Source organism: Anomaloglossus baeobatrachus, unplaced genomic scaffold (assembly GCF_048569485.1).
Source record: "Anomaloglossus baeobatrachus isolate aAnoBae1 unplaced genomic scaffold, aAnoBae1.hap1 Scaffold_3213, whole genome shotgun sequence".
NCBI classification, from domain to species: Eukaryota; Metazoa; Chordata; class Amphibia; order Anura; family Aromobatidae; genus Anomaloglossus; species Anomaloglossus baeobatrachus.
The window spans coordinates 1,736-16,631 of NW_027442608.1; the positions used below are offsets into that span (position 1 = coordinate 1,736).

General features: G+C 58.0%; 1 protein-coding gene across 1 annotated transcript in view; it reads right to left on the reverse strand.

Moving 5' to 3' along the window:
• Positions 1 to 1,080: 1,080 nt before the first annotated feature.
• The window catches only part of LOC142269516 (Golgi apparatus protein 1-like), a gene marked incomplete at its 3' end in the record, with an annotated part of 86,976 nt that continues 73,160 nt past the window's right edge, over positions 1,081 to 14,896 (reverse strand). Inside the window, 3 exon segments of the mRNA XM_075332410.1 lie at positions 1,081 to 1,255; positions 1,401 to 1,508; positions 1,589 to 1,690. Of these exon segments, the coding sequence (XP_075188525.1) occupies positions 1,081 to 1,255; positions 1,401 to 1,508; positions 1,589 to 1,690 (385 nt within the window).

Here is a 14,896-nt window from a genome sequence, read left to right on the forward strand (position 1 = left end):
GCTGGTGTAATACCACGTGTGGCAGCGCCATCCTCCCCATGTGCTGGTGTAATACCACGTGTGGGCAGCGCCGTCCTCCCCATGTGCTGGTATAATACCACGTGTGGGCAGCGCCGTCTTCCCCATGTGCTGGTGTAATACCACGTGTGGGCAGCGCCGTCCTCCCCATGTGCTGGTGTAATACCACGTGTGGGCAGCGCCGTCCTCCCCATGTGCTGGTGTAATACCACGTGTGGGCAGCGCCGTCCTCCCCATGTGCTGGTGTAATACCACGTGTGGGCAGCGCCGTCCTCCCCATGTGCTGGTGTAATACCACGTGTGGGCAGCGCCGTCCTCCCCATGTGCTGGTGTAATACCACGTGTGGGCAGCGCCGTCCTCCCCATGTGCTGGTGTAATACCACGTGTGGCAGCGCCGTCCTCCCCATGTGCTGGTGTAATACCATGTGTGGGCAGCGCCGTCTTCCCCATGTGCTGGTGTAATACCACGTGTGGGCAGCGCCGTCCTCCCCATGTGCTGGTGTAATACCACGTGTGGCAGCGCCGTCCTCCCCATGTGCTGGTGTAATACCACGTGTGGCAGCGCCATCCTCCCCATGTGCTGGTGTAATACCACGTGTGGGCAGCGCCGTCCTCCCCATGTGCTGGTATAATACCACGTGTGGGCAGCGCCGTCTTCCCCATGTGCTGGTGTAATACCACGTGTGGGCAGCGCCGTCCTCCCCATGTGCTGGTGTAATACCACGTGTGGGCAGCGCCGTCCTCCCCATGTGCTGGTGTAATACCACGTGTGGGCAGCGCCGTCCTCCCCATGTGCTGGTGTAATACCACGTGTGGGCAGCGCCGTCCTCCCCATGTGCTGGTGTAATACCACGTGTGGCAGCGCCGTCCTCCCCATGTGCTGGTATAATACCACGTGTGGCAGCGCCGTCCTCCCCATGTGCTGGTATAATACCACGTGTGGGCAGCGCCGTCCTCCCCATGTGCTGGTGTAATACCACGTGTGGCAGCGCCGTCCTCCCCATGTGCTGGTGTAATACCACGTGTGGCAGCACCGTCCTCCCCATGTGCTGGTGTAATACCACGTGTGGCAGAAGAGAGTCTATGACAGATGGCATACATAGAGTGACACTTACGGCGTCCTTTTCCCGGGGGGATGGCGGCACAGTGATGCTTAATGTCCAGCGCGCAGGCCGTGTGCAGGACGGGATCCACGAAGATGTCCGCTTTACTCTCCTTCAGCATGTTCAGCACCTCCTGCCGGAGAAAAGATGGAAGCCGTGAGCGGCAAGGGCCGGCGGCGACAAGGGCCGGCGGCGACAAGGGCCGGCTGCACCAGGAGGGGGGGGTCCCTGGTACCATCATGAGGCGATGTGGGGGTCTCTCCGGGGTCAGGCTTTACCTTCTTGCAGCCGGTAGACTTTATCTTCAGGAGGTTCATCTTCAGACACTCTTCCACCTGTCCGGTGGGCTCCTGGGCAGCCGCCTCCTCGCCGCACAGCGTGCCAATCTGCAACAACGGAACAAGACGCCATAACATGGGGGGCACGAGGCAGAACGGCCGCATCACAGCCCACCCCGATCACTCACCTCCTCCGAGCACTGGATCTGCAGCTGTGGATCCAGCCGGTAATCCAGCGCCGTCTCCTGGATGATGACGCGGATCTGATCCTCGCAGTCTGGAGACAGCCGCTGCAGACAAATCACAAGAGCTGAGGACATCCGCACAACACCGGAGGGGCGCCGAGACCCCCAAACCAAGGCTGCACTAAGCACAACACCGGAGGGGCGCCGAGACCCCCAAACCAAGGCTGCACTAAGCACAACACCGGTGGGGCGCCGAGACCCCAAACCAAGGCTGCACTAAGCACAACACCGGAGGGGCGCCGAGACCCCCAAACCAAGGCTGCACTAAGCACAACACCGGAGGGGCGCCGAGACCCCCAAACCAAGGCTGCACTAAGCACAACACCGGAGGGGCGCCGAGACCCCCAAACCAAGGCTGCACTAAGCACAACACCGGAGGGGCGCCGAGACCCCCAAACCAAGGCTGCACTAAGCACAACACCGGAGGGGCGCCGAGACCCCCAAACCAAGGCTGCACTAAGCACAACACCGGAGGGGCGCCGAGACCCCCAAACCAAGGCTGCACTAAGCACAACACCGGAGGGGCGCCGAGACCCCCAAACCAAGGCTGCACTAAGAGCACAACACCGGAGGGGCGCCGAGACCCCCAAACCAAGGCTGCACTAAGAGCACAAAACCGGAGGGGCGCCGAGACCCCCAAACCAAGGCTGCACTAAGAGCACAAAACCGGAGGGGCGCAGCTGCCGAGACCCCCAAACCATGGCTGCACTAAGCACAACACCGGAGGGGCGCAGCTGCCGAGACCCCCAAACCATGGCTGCACTAAGCACAAGACCGGAGGGGCGCCGAGACCCCCAAACCATGGCTGCACTAAGCACAACACCGGAGGGGCGCCGAGACCCCCAAACCAAGGCTGCACTAAGAGCACAAAACCGGAGGGGCGCAGCTGCCGAGACCCCCAAACCAAGGCTGCACTAAGAGCAGAAACGAAGCGTCTGAGGAAAGCTGCACAGAGATGGGAAGCGTGGGGGGGGGTGTAACCCACCGATCAAGACTGAGGAATGTGACAATCCAGCCCGGCAACACCGGGGGTCACACTGCGGTGTTATGTGTAAAGCCCCCCACACAGGAGCGGATGCATCATCTGTGAAATTCTGCACAGCGGGGGGGGGGTCGCGACGGCAGCGAGAGGGGGGGGGGGCGCGACGGCAGGAGGAAGGGGGCGCGACGGTAGCGGGAGGGGGGGGGGGCGCGACGGCAGCGGGAGGGGGGAGGGGCGTGACGGCAGCGGGGGGGGTCGCGACGGCAGCGGGAGAGGGGGGGCGCGACGGCAGCAGGAAGGGGGCGCGACGGTAGCGGGAGGGGGGGGGGCGCGACGGCAGCGGGAGGGGGGAGGGGCGTGACGGCAGCGGAAGGGGGGAGGGGCGTGACGGCAGCGGAAGGAATACGTCTATACTTGTAGGTGTGGATTCAGGGCTCATGCACACCACAGGATCTCGCCCCGATGACCGGATACTTCACACGTGCGACTATGTCCTTCACCCAAGCCGTCCACACAAGAGCGCAGACACTCGGCGAGAGGGCGACGCTCGAGGGCAGGGAAAGAGGGCGACGCTCGAGGGCAGGGAAAGAGGGCGACGCTCGAGGGCAGGGAAAGAGGGCGACGCTCGAGGGCAGGGAAAGAGGGCGACGCTCGAGGGCAGGGAAAGAGGGCGACGCTCGAGGACAGGGAAAGAGGGCGACGCTCGAGGACAGGGAAAGAGGGCGACGCTCGAGGACAGGGAAAGAGGGCGACGCTCGAGGACAGGGAAAGAGGGCGACGCTCGAGGACAGGGAAAGAGGGCGACGCTCGAGGACAGGGAAAGAGGGCGACGCTCGAGGACAGGGAAAGAGGGCGACGCTCGAGGACAGGGAAAGAGGGCGACGCTCGAGGACAGGGAAAGAGGGCGACGCTCGAGGACAGGGAAAGAGGGCGACGCTCGAGGACAGGGAAAGAGGGCGACGCTCGAGGACAGGGAAAGAGGGCGACGCTCGAGGACAGGGAAAGAGGGCGACGCTCGAGGACAGGGAAAGAGGGCGACGCTCGAGGACAGGGAAAGAGGGCGACGCTCGAGGACAGGGAAAGAGGGCGACTGTCACAAACCACCGGGGGGGGTCACTCAGAAATCCCCCGCGCTGGCTACCAGTACGTCACAATCGGGGGGTAACAAGTGGGGGTCACCCCTCCTTTATACCTCCCGACCGACAGACAGAGCACGTGACGCGCTCTCTAGCGCCCCTCTTATAGTCAGGCCAATTATGGAATTGCCCGACAATAAGCAAGGAGGCCGCTATACTACTTATGCCGATTATTGAAGGGTCCCCGGTGAGAGTAGGGTATATATTCCCCCGACCTCCGCGGGCGGAATATATAATATCTTCCCGAATCTCACTGGCCTCCCCACAATAATCCTTGGCACAATTCGCTGCCACCAACCGCTTCACGGTAACTATTAGCCGAACACACAGACGTGGGATTCAAGATCGAGATAACAGAACAGCCCAAGATTAATTATATAATTTAATCAGCCTAAAGCACACTAGAAACTACAATATATACAATAGGGAATCTACAGAATATACAGTTATGTCAGAGTACAGTTACAATCAAAGCATGGGTTACAAACAGGCATACACAGTTCCAGCAGTTACCTTGTTGCGTCTGGCCACAGGGGGGCGCTGTAGACCAGGTTTCCAGGAACTCCCTCACAGGTCTTTCCCAACCAGGCCCCCGAGCAGAAGAACACTGGAAAATGGCCGAAGTAGGGTTATCAACCTGGGCAATCCAGGTCCCCTCCTACCTTAGTGACCTCACAGGGAAGCACTGCCACTCCCCCTGCATGGATCAGAATTATCCAGCAAAGGGGATATTGGCCATAACTTTGCCTGGGAGCGTCGTAGGCGGACGCCAATGCTCTCATTGTGACAGTTATGAATTTAGCTACAGAACGAGGGGACTCATGACCTGTCTGCCAGTTCCCCATTGGCTGATATCACGCCTGGGGCATTTCCCAATGTCCTGCTCCCATAAAAAGGGGGTGCCGGCATCGTCCACATGCGGAGACACCATTTTTATGGTTGCCGTATTTATCGGAAATATGGCTTGCGAGATATGAACCATTTTTTACTGGAGTCGTTCTGTCTGGCTATTTCCATAGCCTTGCTAACTAGCTAGCAGCTCCTACTACAGGGTGACGGCAGGGAGTCATCCTGTGTCCATTGTCCTAAAGCCACCTCATTTCCATATCACAGGACATGGCCATGGGATTTGTTGCTAAACCAGTTGTGTGAAGGAAAGGGGGGGTGACACCAGGAGAGGGCTTCCTGACATACTTGAATATCATGATTTATCGTCATATCTCCGGATTTACCTCACACCTCCCCCCTTTTGAGGGCGCTAGGGGGCAGCACACTCCGGTGTTCCCCCGTGCGCCCGTCCGCGACCTCTCCTTGTCGGGACAGCCCGTCTGCGTTACCGTGGTCACGGCCCCTTTTGTGGCGAATGGTGAAGTTGTATTGCTGGAGCGCAAGGCTCCATCGCAACAATCGCCCATTCGTCCCAGAGACGGTGTGCAACCAGCTGAGGGGATTGTGGTCCGTCTCCACGATGAAGTGGCGCCCGTATAGATAGGGTTGCAGACGCTGCAGGGCCCACACTATGGCCAGGCACTCCTTCTCCATCGTGGAATAGGCAACTTCCCTTGGTAACAGCTTCCTGCTCAGGTACAAGACTGGGTGCTCTTGGCTCGCAGAGTCCACCTGGCTGAGCACCGCACCGAGGCCGAAGTCACTGGCGTCGGTCTGTACTACAAACGGCCGCGTGAAGTCGGCTGCCTGTAGCACGGGCGGGCTGGACAGGGCGTCCTTTAGGGCCCGGAAGGCTGTCTCGCAGTCCATTGTCCAATCGACTGCAGAGGGCAGCTTCTTCTTGGTGAGGTCCGTCAAGGGCTTTGCCAGGCTACTATAGCATGGAACAAACCTCCTATAGTACCCAGCGGTCCCCAAGAAGGACATCACCTGCTTCTTGGTCCTGGGGGTGGGCCAGGATGCGATGGCTTCCACTTTCTCAGGCTCGGGCTTCAGTGTTCTCCCACCTACCCGGTGACCGAGGTACTGGACCTCGCTCATGGCCAGCTGACACTTTCCCGGCTTGATGGTCAAACCTGCCCGGTGGATCCGCCTGAGCACCTGTGCTAGATGCTCTAGGTGGTCCTCCCAGGTGGGACTGAAGACGGCAATGTCATCCAGGTACGCGGCCGCGTACCCTTCAAGTCCCTTGAGCAGGGTGTTGACCATCCGCTGGAAAGTGGCAGGGGCATTCCTCATCCCGAATGGCATCACCGTGGACTCGTACAGTCCAAATGGGGTAATAAAGGCAGAGCGTTCCCTGGCCTTGCGAGTCAGGGGGATCTGCCAATATCCCCGGCTCAGATCCATGATGGTCAGGTACTGAGCCCCGGCCAACTGATCGAGCAGGTCATCGATGCATGGCATTGGGTACGCATCGGCGACCGTGACCGCATTGAGCCCCCTGTAGTCCACGCAGAACCGAGTGGTTCGGTCCTTCTTAGGGACGAGGACTACAGGCGAGGCCCAAGCGCTGTTGGATGCCTGGATCACCCCCAGCTTCAGCATCTCGTCAATCTCCTGGCGCATGTGTTGCTGCACCTCCAGGGAGACCCGATATGCTGAACGCCGGATCGGGGGATGATCCCCAGTGTCCACGTGATGGACAGCCAAGTCAGTCCTTCCGGGCTGGTTGGTAAACAACCCCCGGAAGGGGAGGAGGGTGGCCCACAGCTGGGACCGTTGGTCTTCCAAGAGCTGGTGGCCAACCTCCACATCCTCAATGGATCCGCCTGCCCTAACCTGGGCTAGCATATCCAAGAGGGTTTCCGCTTCTCCCTCCTCGGGCAGGTTGCACACGGGGAGCGCACATGCCTCCCGCTCATGATGTGCCTTCATCATGTTCACATGGAAGGGCTTCCGCCTTCCACGGGCAGGGTCCAGGGTGACCAGGTACGTTACAGGGTTGAGCTGCTGGTACACGAGGTATGGGCCTTCCCAGGCTGCCTGAAGCTTGTCCTGTGGTACGGGGACCAGTACCCACACCTTTTGACCCACTTGGTAGGTCCTCTCACAAGCGTTCTGGTCGTACCAACGCTTCTGATCGGCCTGGGCTTGAGCCATATTGTCGTGTACCAGTTGCGTCAAGGCCTGCATTTTGTCCCGGAAGCGCATGACATACTCGATAACCGACACTCCAGGGGTGGCCAAATCCCCTTCCCAAGCCTCTTTCACCAGAGCCAGGGGGCCCCGCACACGTCGCCCGTACAGGAGCTCAAACGGTGAGAATCCTGTTGAGGCCTGTGGAACCTCCCGGTAAGCAAATAACAGGTGTCACAAACCACCGGGGGGGTCACTCAGAAATCCCCCGCGCTGGCTACCAGTACGTCACAATCGGGGGGTAACAAGTGGGGGTCACCCCTCCTTTATACCTCCCGACCGACAGACAGAGCACGTGACGCGCTCTCTAGCGCCCCTCTTATAGTCAGGCCAATTATGGAATTGCCCGACCATAAGCAAGGAGGCCGCTATACTACTTATGCCGATTATTGAAGGGTCCCCGGTGAGAGTAGGGTATATATTCCCCCGACCTCCGCGGGCGGAATATATAATATCTTCCCGAATCTCACTGGCCTCCCCACAATAATCCTTGGCACAATTCGCTGCCACCAACCGATTTACGGTAACTATTAGCCGAACACACAGACGTGGGATTCAAGATCGAGATAACAGAACAGCCCAAGATTAATTATATAATTTAATCGCCTAAAGCACACTAGAAACTACAATATATACAATAGGGAATCTACAGAATATACAGTTATGTCAGAGTACAGTTACAGATAAAGCATGGTTTACAAACAGGTATGCAAATTCAATCAGTTACCTTGTGCGTCTGGCCACAGGGGGGCGCTGTAGACCAGGTTTCTAGGAACTCCCACAGATGTTTCCTGCACGTGCCCCCAGCGAGAAGAACCTTGGAAAATGGCCGAAGCAGGGTTATCAACCTGGGCAAATCCAGGTCTCCTCCTACCTTAGTGACCTCACAGGGAAGCACTGCCACTCCCCCTGCATGGATCAGAATTATCCAGAAAAGGGGATTTTGGCCATAACTGTGCCTGGGAGCGTCGTAGACGGACGCCAATGCTCTCATTGTGACAGTTATGAATTTAGCTACAGAACGAGAGGACTCATGACTTGTCTACGAGTTCCCATATGGCTGATATCACGTTTGGTGTGTTTCCCAATGTCCTACTTCCATAAAAAGGGTGTGCCAGCATCGTCCACATGCGGAGACACCATTGTTATGGTTGCCATATTTATCGGAGATATGGCTTGCGAGATATGAACCATTTTTTACTGGAGTCGTTCTGTCTGGCTACTTCCAAGCCTTGCTAATGAGATACAACTCTTGTTACAGGGTGACGGCAGGGAGTCATCCTGGATCCATTGTCCTCACATCATCTCATCTCCATATCAGAGGAGATGGCCATGAGTTGTGTAAGTGGAATGTGACACCTTCCAGATGCTGTACATTTGGAACAAGAAGGGAGGGGGGCACTGCCAGGGAGTGATGAGAGCAATTATGACTTCTCGTCATAATTCCTCTTCATATCCCAGGCTTTACCTCACACCTCCCCCCTTTTGAGGGCGCTAGGGGGCAGCACCCTCCGGTGTTCCCCCGTGCGCCCGTCCGCGACCTCTCCTTGTCGGGACAGCCCGTCTGCGTTACCGTGGTCACGGCCCCTTTTGTGGCGAATGGTGAAGTCGTATTGCTGGAGCGCAAGGCTCCATCGCAACAATCGCCCATTCGTCCCAGAGACGGTGTGCAACCAGCTGAGGGGATTGTGGTCCGTCTCCACGATGAAGTGGCGCCCGTATAGATAGGGTTGCAGGCGCTGCAGGGCCCACACTATGGCCAGGCACTCCTTCTCCATTGTAGAATAGGCCACTTCCCTTGGTAACAGCTTCCTGCTCAGGTACAAGACTGGGTGCTCTTGGCTCGCAGAGTCCACCTGGCTGAGCACCGCACCGAGGCCGAAGTCACTGGCGTCGGTCTGTACTACAAACGGCCGCGTGAAGTCGGCTGCCTGTAGCACGGGCGGGCTGGACAGGGCGTCCTTTAGGGCCCGGAAGGCTGTCTCGCAGTCCACTGTCCAATCGACTGCAGAGGGCAGCTTCTTCTTGGTGAGGTCCGTCAAGGGCTTTGCTAGGCTACTATAGCATGGAACAAACCTCCTATAGTACCCAGCGGTCCCCAAGAAGGACATCACCTGCTTCTTGGTCCTGGGGGTGGGCCAGGATGCGATGGCCTCCACTTTCTCAGGCTCGGGCTTCAGCGTTCCCCCACCTACCCGGTGACCGAGGTACTGGACCTCGCTCATGGCCAGCTGACACTTTCCCGGCTTGATGGTCAAACCTGCCCGGTGGATCCGCCTGAGCACCTGTGCTAGATGCTCTAGGTGGTCCTCCCAGGTGGGACTGAAGACGGCAATGTCATCCAGGTACGCGGCCGCGTACCCTTCAAGTCCCTTGAGCAGGGTGTTGACCATCCGCTGGAAAGTGGCAGGGGCATTCCTCATCCCGAATGGCATCACCGTGGACTCGTACAGTCCAAATGGGGTAATAAAGGCAGAGCGTTCCCTGGCCTTGGGAGTCAGGGGGATCTGCCAATATCCCCGGCTCAGATCCATGATGGTCAGGTACTGAGCCCCGGCCAACTGATCGAGCAGGTCATCGATGCGTGGCATTGGGTACGCATCGGCGACCGTGACAGCATTGAGCCCCCTGTAGTCCACGCAGAACCGAGTGGTTCGGTCCTTCTTAGGGACGAGGACTACAGGCGAGGCCCAAGCGCTGTTGGATGCCTGGATCACCCCCAGCTTCAGCATCTCGTCAATCTCCTGGCGCATGTGTTGCTGCACTTCCAGGGAGACCCGATATGCTGAACGCCGGATCGGGGGATGATCCCCAGTGTCCACGTGATGGACAGCCAAGTCAGTCCTTCCGGGCTGGTTGGTAAACAACCCCCGGAAGGGGAGGAGGGTGGCCCACAGCTGGGACCGTTGGTCCTCCAAGAGCTGGTGGCCAACCTCCACATCCTCAATGGATCCGCCTGCCCTAACCTGGGCTAGCATATCCAAGAGGGTTTCCGCTTCTCCCTCCTCGGGCAGGTTGCACACGGGGAGCGCACATGCCTCCCGCTCATGATGTGCCTTCATCATGTTCACATGGAAGGGCCTCCGCCTTCCACGGGCAGGGTCCAGGGTGACCAGGTACGTTACAGGGTTGAGCTGCTGGTACACGAGGTATGGGCCTTCCCAGGCTGCCTGAAGCTTGTCCTGTGGTACGGGGACCAGTACCCACACCTTTTGACCCACTTGGTAGGTCCTCTCACAAGCGTTCTGGTCGTACCAACGCTTCTGATCGGCCTGGGCTTGAGCCATATTGTCGTGTACCAGTTGCGTCAAGGCCTGCATTTTGTCCCGGAAGCGCATGACATACTCGATAACCGACACTCCAGGGGTGGCCAAATCCCCTTCCCAAGCCTCTTTCACCAGAGCCAGGGGGCCCCGCACACGTCGCCCGTACAGGAGCTCAAACGGTGAGAATCCTGTTGAGGCCTGTGGAACCTCCCGGTAAGCAAATAACAGGTGTGGGAGATACCGCTCCCAGTCACGCCCATGGGAGTCGACCAACATCTTAAGCATCTGCTTCAAGGTGCCATTGAACCGCTCGCACAGGCCATTAGTCTGTGGATGGTACGGGCTGGCCACCAGATGTCGCACCTGGACTTGCTTACAGAGGGTCTCCATCAGCTGGGACATGAATTGGGTCCCCCGGTCAGTGAGCATTTCCTGGGGAAAACCCACTCGGGAGAAAATCTCCAGCAATGCGGTGGCCACCTTGTCAGCCCGAATGGACGACAAGGCCACTGCTTCTGGGTACCGGGTGGCATAGTCCACTACCGTCAGTATGAAGCGTTTCCCGGAGCTGCTGGGGATGGCCAGCGGGCCGACCAGATCCACAGCAACCCTTCTGAAAGGCTCATCGATGATTGGCAGAGATACTAGTGGGGCTTTGGGGTGTGGCCCCGCCTTCCCCACTCTCTGACAGGTTTCACACGAACGGCAGTAGGCAGCCACATCGGCCCCCATTTTTGGCCAGTAGAAATGCTGGTTTAACCTGGCCTTGGTCTTAGCGATCCCTAGGTGTCCGGCCATCGGAATCTCATGTGCGATCCGCAACAACTCCGTCCGGAACGGATAGGGTACCACCAACTGTCGGTCCCTGGGCCACGCCTCCGGTGAACCCTGCTGGACCGTGGCCCGGTACAGCCGTCCTTGGTCCCAGACCACTCGCTCCGGGTCCGAGTCCGAGGGAGGCTGTGCCGCCTGCTCCTTTAGAGCTTTCAGGCTGTCGTCAGCTTCTAACGCTGCCTGAAACCCCTGACCAGATGTGGCCAGAATCGACGAGACTGTCACATCTTCGGTCAGTACCCCGGGACCTGTGTCCTGGCCTCCACCTGACTCGGCTGCCACTTGGTCAGAAGGGGAAGAGCTATCGGACCTCCGGGAGGCCCCTTGGCTTCCAGCACTCCCACTGCGGGTGACAGCGGCCACAGCCGCTGCGACCGTGGGTCGTGCCTGCTCCTCCTCCGTTCCTGACCAAGTCGCCGGTTCAGGCAGACCTACCTGGCTTCCTGACACCCCGGTTGTGGGGGAACCATGCACCGAGATCTTACCTGGGAGCACTTCCGCTCCTGGACCGGCCCCAATCTCACCTGCCTGTTCCCCTCCTGCAGCAACAGAACCCCGCTGTGAAATCTCTGGGGACCCCACATTTGCTGTGGTAGCCCCCACCCCACACACTGGTCCTCCCCCTGCAGCACCCTGCTCTCTGCTTATCCCTGCAGAGGGCAACAGATCCCAGCTCACAGGCTGGTTACTTGTAGAGGCATTGTCACACCTTTCTCTGACCCCCTCCCCTGTCACAGCTGCAGCTGCGTGTGTGTCTATGGTGTCTGTGCAAGCAGAAATATCAGAGTTCACTCCCTCCTCCCTTACATCATTCATAGATAACACATTAACATTGTCCGGAGGCATGTCAGTACGGGCTGAAGGTTCAGCCCTTGGTTGGGGCCCAAACTGGGAGGTTATCTGCCCCAAATCTGTCCCAAGTAGCACGTTTGCAGGGATCCGATCAGTTACCCCCACCTCCCTCACCCCCCGCCCTGCGCCCCAGTCCACAAAAATGTCAGCAACAGGCAGCGCCGGGTCAATGCCTCCAATCCCGGAGACAGCGAGGGTTTTTCCAGGGATCAAGTCTTGGGGGGATACCATCTCAGGCCGCACCAGAGTCACCTCCGAGGCGCTGTCTCGCAGTCCTATGGTCACAGACCGGCCGACGGTGACAGGTTGGAAGCTGTCCAGGGACCTACCACCACCCCCACCCACACAATACACCTTGGGCGGCCCTTGGGACGGGGACGGAGCCGGGGCCTTGGGACGCTGAGGGCACATGGCCTTGAAGTGTCCAGGTAGGTTGCACTGGTGGCACCGTCTTGGCTCTGCCACGGGCCTGGAGAGGGGAGTTGAGGGGGACACCCCCTGCAGTCTAGGGGCAGGTGGGGCAGTCGCAGAATTCATCTTACCCCCTCTCCAGGTGCTGCTGGTGGCCGCTCTCCTGGCCTCAGGGGCCCGGTTGTTGGTGTAGTCATCGGCAAGGGCAGCTGTAGCCGTGGACCCCTTTGGCTTCTGGTCTCGGATGAACTGGCGGAGATCCTCAGGGCAGTTCCACAAGAGTTGCTCCGTGATGAACAAGTCCAGGATCTCCGGTCCGGTGGAAAGCTGCAGGCCTTGGGTCCAGTGGTCGGCAGCTCGGGCAAGTGCCCGCCGGTGGTCAGCCCAGGAGTCCTTTGGTCCCTTCTGTAGGCTCCGGAACTTCTTGCGGTAGGACTCTGGAGTGAGGTTGTACTGTTGGATCAGGGCCCGCTTGATGGTGTCGTAGCCCTGATCTGCCTCAGCAGGCAAGTCCCCAAGGACATCTAGGGCCTTACCCCTTAAACGGGGGGTCAGGTATTTGGCCCACTGGTCCTTGTCCAGATGGTGCTGCAAGCAAGTCCGTTCAAAAGCAGTCAAGAAAGAGTCCAAGTCTCCATCCTTCTCCAGCACTGGGAAGTCCTCAACACGGACCTTTGGAAGTTTGGTGTCTGGAAGGTCACGGGTGGCTGATGAGGGCCGGAGCTGAGCTAGCTGCAGCTGGTAGTTACGCTCTGCCTGGCGCTCTTCACGCGCTGCTTGCCGCTCACGCTCGGCCATGAGTTCCTTGTAGCCCTCCCGGTCTCCAGCCTGGCGTAGGGCCATAGCCATTTGAAGAAGGCTATCCGAGCCTCCCAGGCTCGGTGGAATGGCACGTGGTGATCTGCGGCCCGCTGCGGAGCCTGGTGATTCACTGTCCATTGCAGAGCGGAGGGCTGGCATCTGGCTCGTTGAGGAACCTTGGGCGAGCTCCTCCTCATCTTGTCCAGCAGTGCCCGGTTGTGCAATGTCCTCGGCAGAACGGTTTTCTGGCGTCGAGCTCCTGGAGGGCTCGTGGACAACCTCCTCATCGTCTCTGGCCTGAGCATCGGCCATTCCTTTGGCTTTGCTCCTGGTGCTATCAGCCATTGTTGCAGACTTTGGTCACTGACACAGAACTGACACCTGATGCCTCCACACACCTTACAGTATCTGCACTCTGACACTCTAGTGTTGAGCTAGTCTGAAGACCCCAGCAGCCACAGCTGCTGCAGGCAGTCTTTAGTGTCTGGGAGTATGGGTCTCACACTCACACACACTATTATCTCGATCCCACCGCTTGCCACCAATATGTCACAAACCACCGGGGGGGTCACTCAGAAATCCCCCGCGCTGGCTACCAGTACGTCACAATCGGGGGGTAACAAGTGGGGGTCACCCCTCCTTTATACCTCCCGACCGACAGACAGAGCACGTGACGCGCTCTCTAGCGCCCCTCTTATAGTCAGGCCAATTATGGAATTGCCCGACCATAAGCAAGGAGGCCGCTATACTACTTATGCCGATTATTGAAGGGTCCCCGGTGAGAGTAGGGTATATATTCCCCCGACCTCCGCGGGCGGAATATATAAAACCTCCCCGAATCTCACTGGCCTCCCCACAATAATCCTTGGCACAATTCGCTGCCACCAACCGATTTACGGTAACTATTAGCCGAACACACAGACGTGGGATTCAAGATCGAGATAACAGAACAGCCCAAGATTAATTATATAATTTAATCGCCTAAAGCACACTAGAAACTACAATATATACAATAGGGAATCTACAGAATATACAGTTATGTCAGAGTACAGTTACAGATAAAGCATGGTTTACAAACAGGTATGCAAATTCAATCAGTTACCTTGTGCGTCTGGCCACAGGGGGGCGCTGTAGACCAGGTTTCTAGGAACTCCCACAGATGTTTCCTGCACGTGCCCCCAGCGAGAAGAACCTTGGAAAATGGCCGAAGCAGGGTTATCAACCTGGGCAAATCCAGGTCTCCTCCTACCTTAGTGACCTCACAGGGAAGCACTGCCACTCCCCCTGCATGGATCAGAATTATCCAGAAAAGGGGATTTTGGCCATAACTGTGCCTGGGAGCGTCGTAGACGGACGCCAATGCTCTCATTGTGACAGTTATGAATTTAGCTGCAGAACGAGGGGACTCATGACCTGTCTACGAGTTCCCATATGGCTGATATCACGTTTGGTGTGTTTCCCAATGTCCTACTTCCATAAAAAGGGTGTGCCAGCATCGTCCACATGCGGAGACACCATTGTTATGGTTGCCATATTTATCGGAGATATGGCTTGCGAGATATGAACCATTTTTTACTGGAGTCGTTCTGTCTGGCTACTTCCAAGCCTTGCTAATGAGATACAACTCTTGTTACAGGGTGACGGCAGGGAGTCATCCTGGATCCATTGTCCTCACATCATCTCATCTCCATATCAGAGGAGATGGCCATGAGTTGTGTAAGTGGAATGTGACACCTTCCAGATGCTGTACATTTGGAACAAGAAGGGAGGGGGGCACTGCCAGGGAGTGATGAGAGCAATTATGACTTCTCGTCATAATTCCTCTTCATATCCCAGGCTTTACCTCACAACAGGTGTGGGAGATACCGCTCCCAGTCACGCC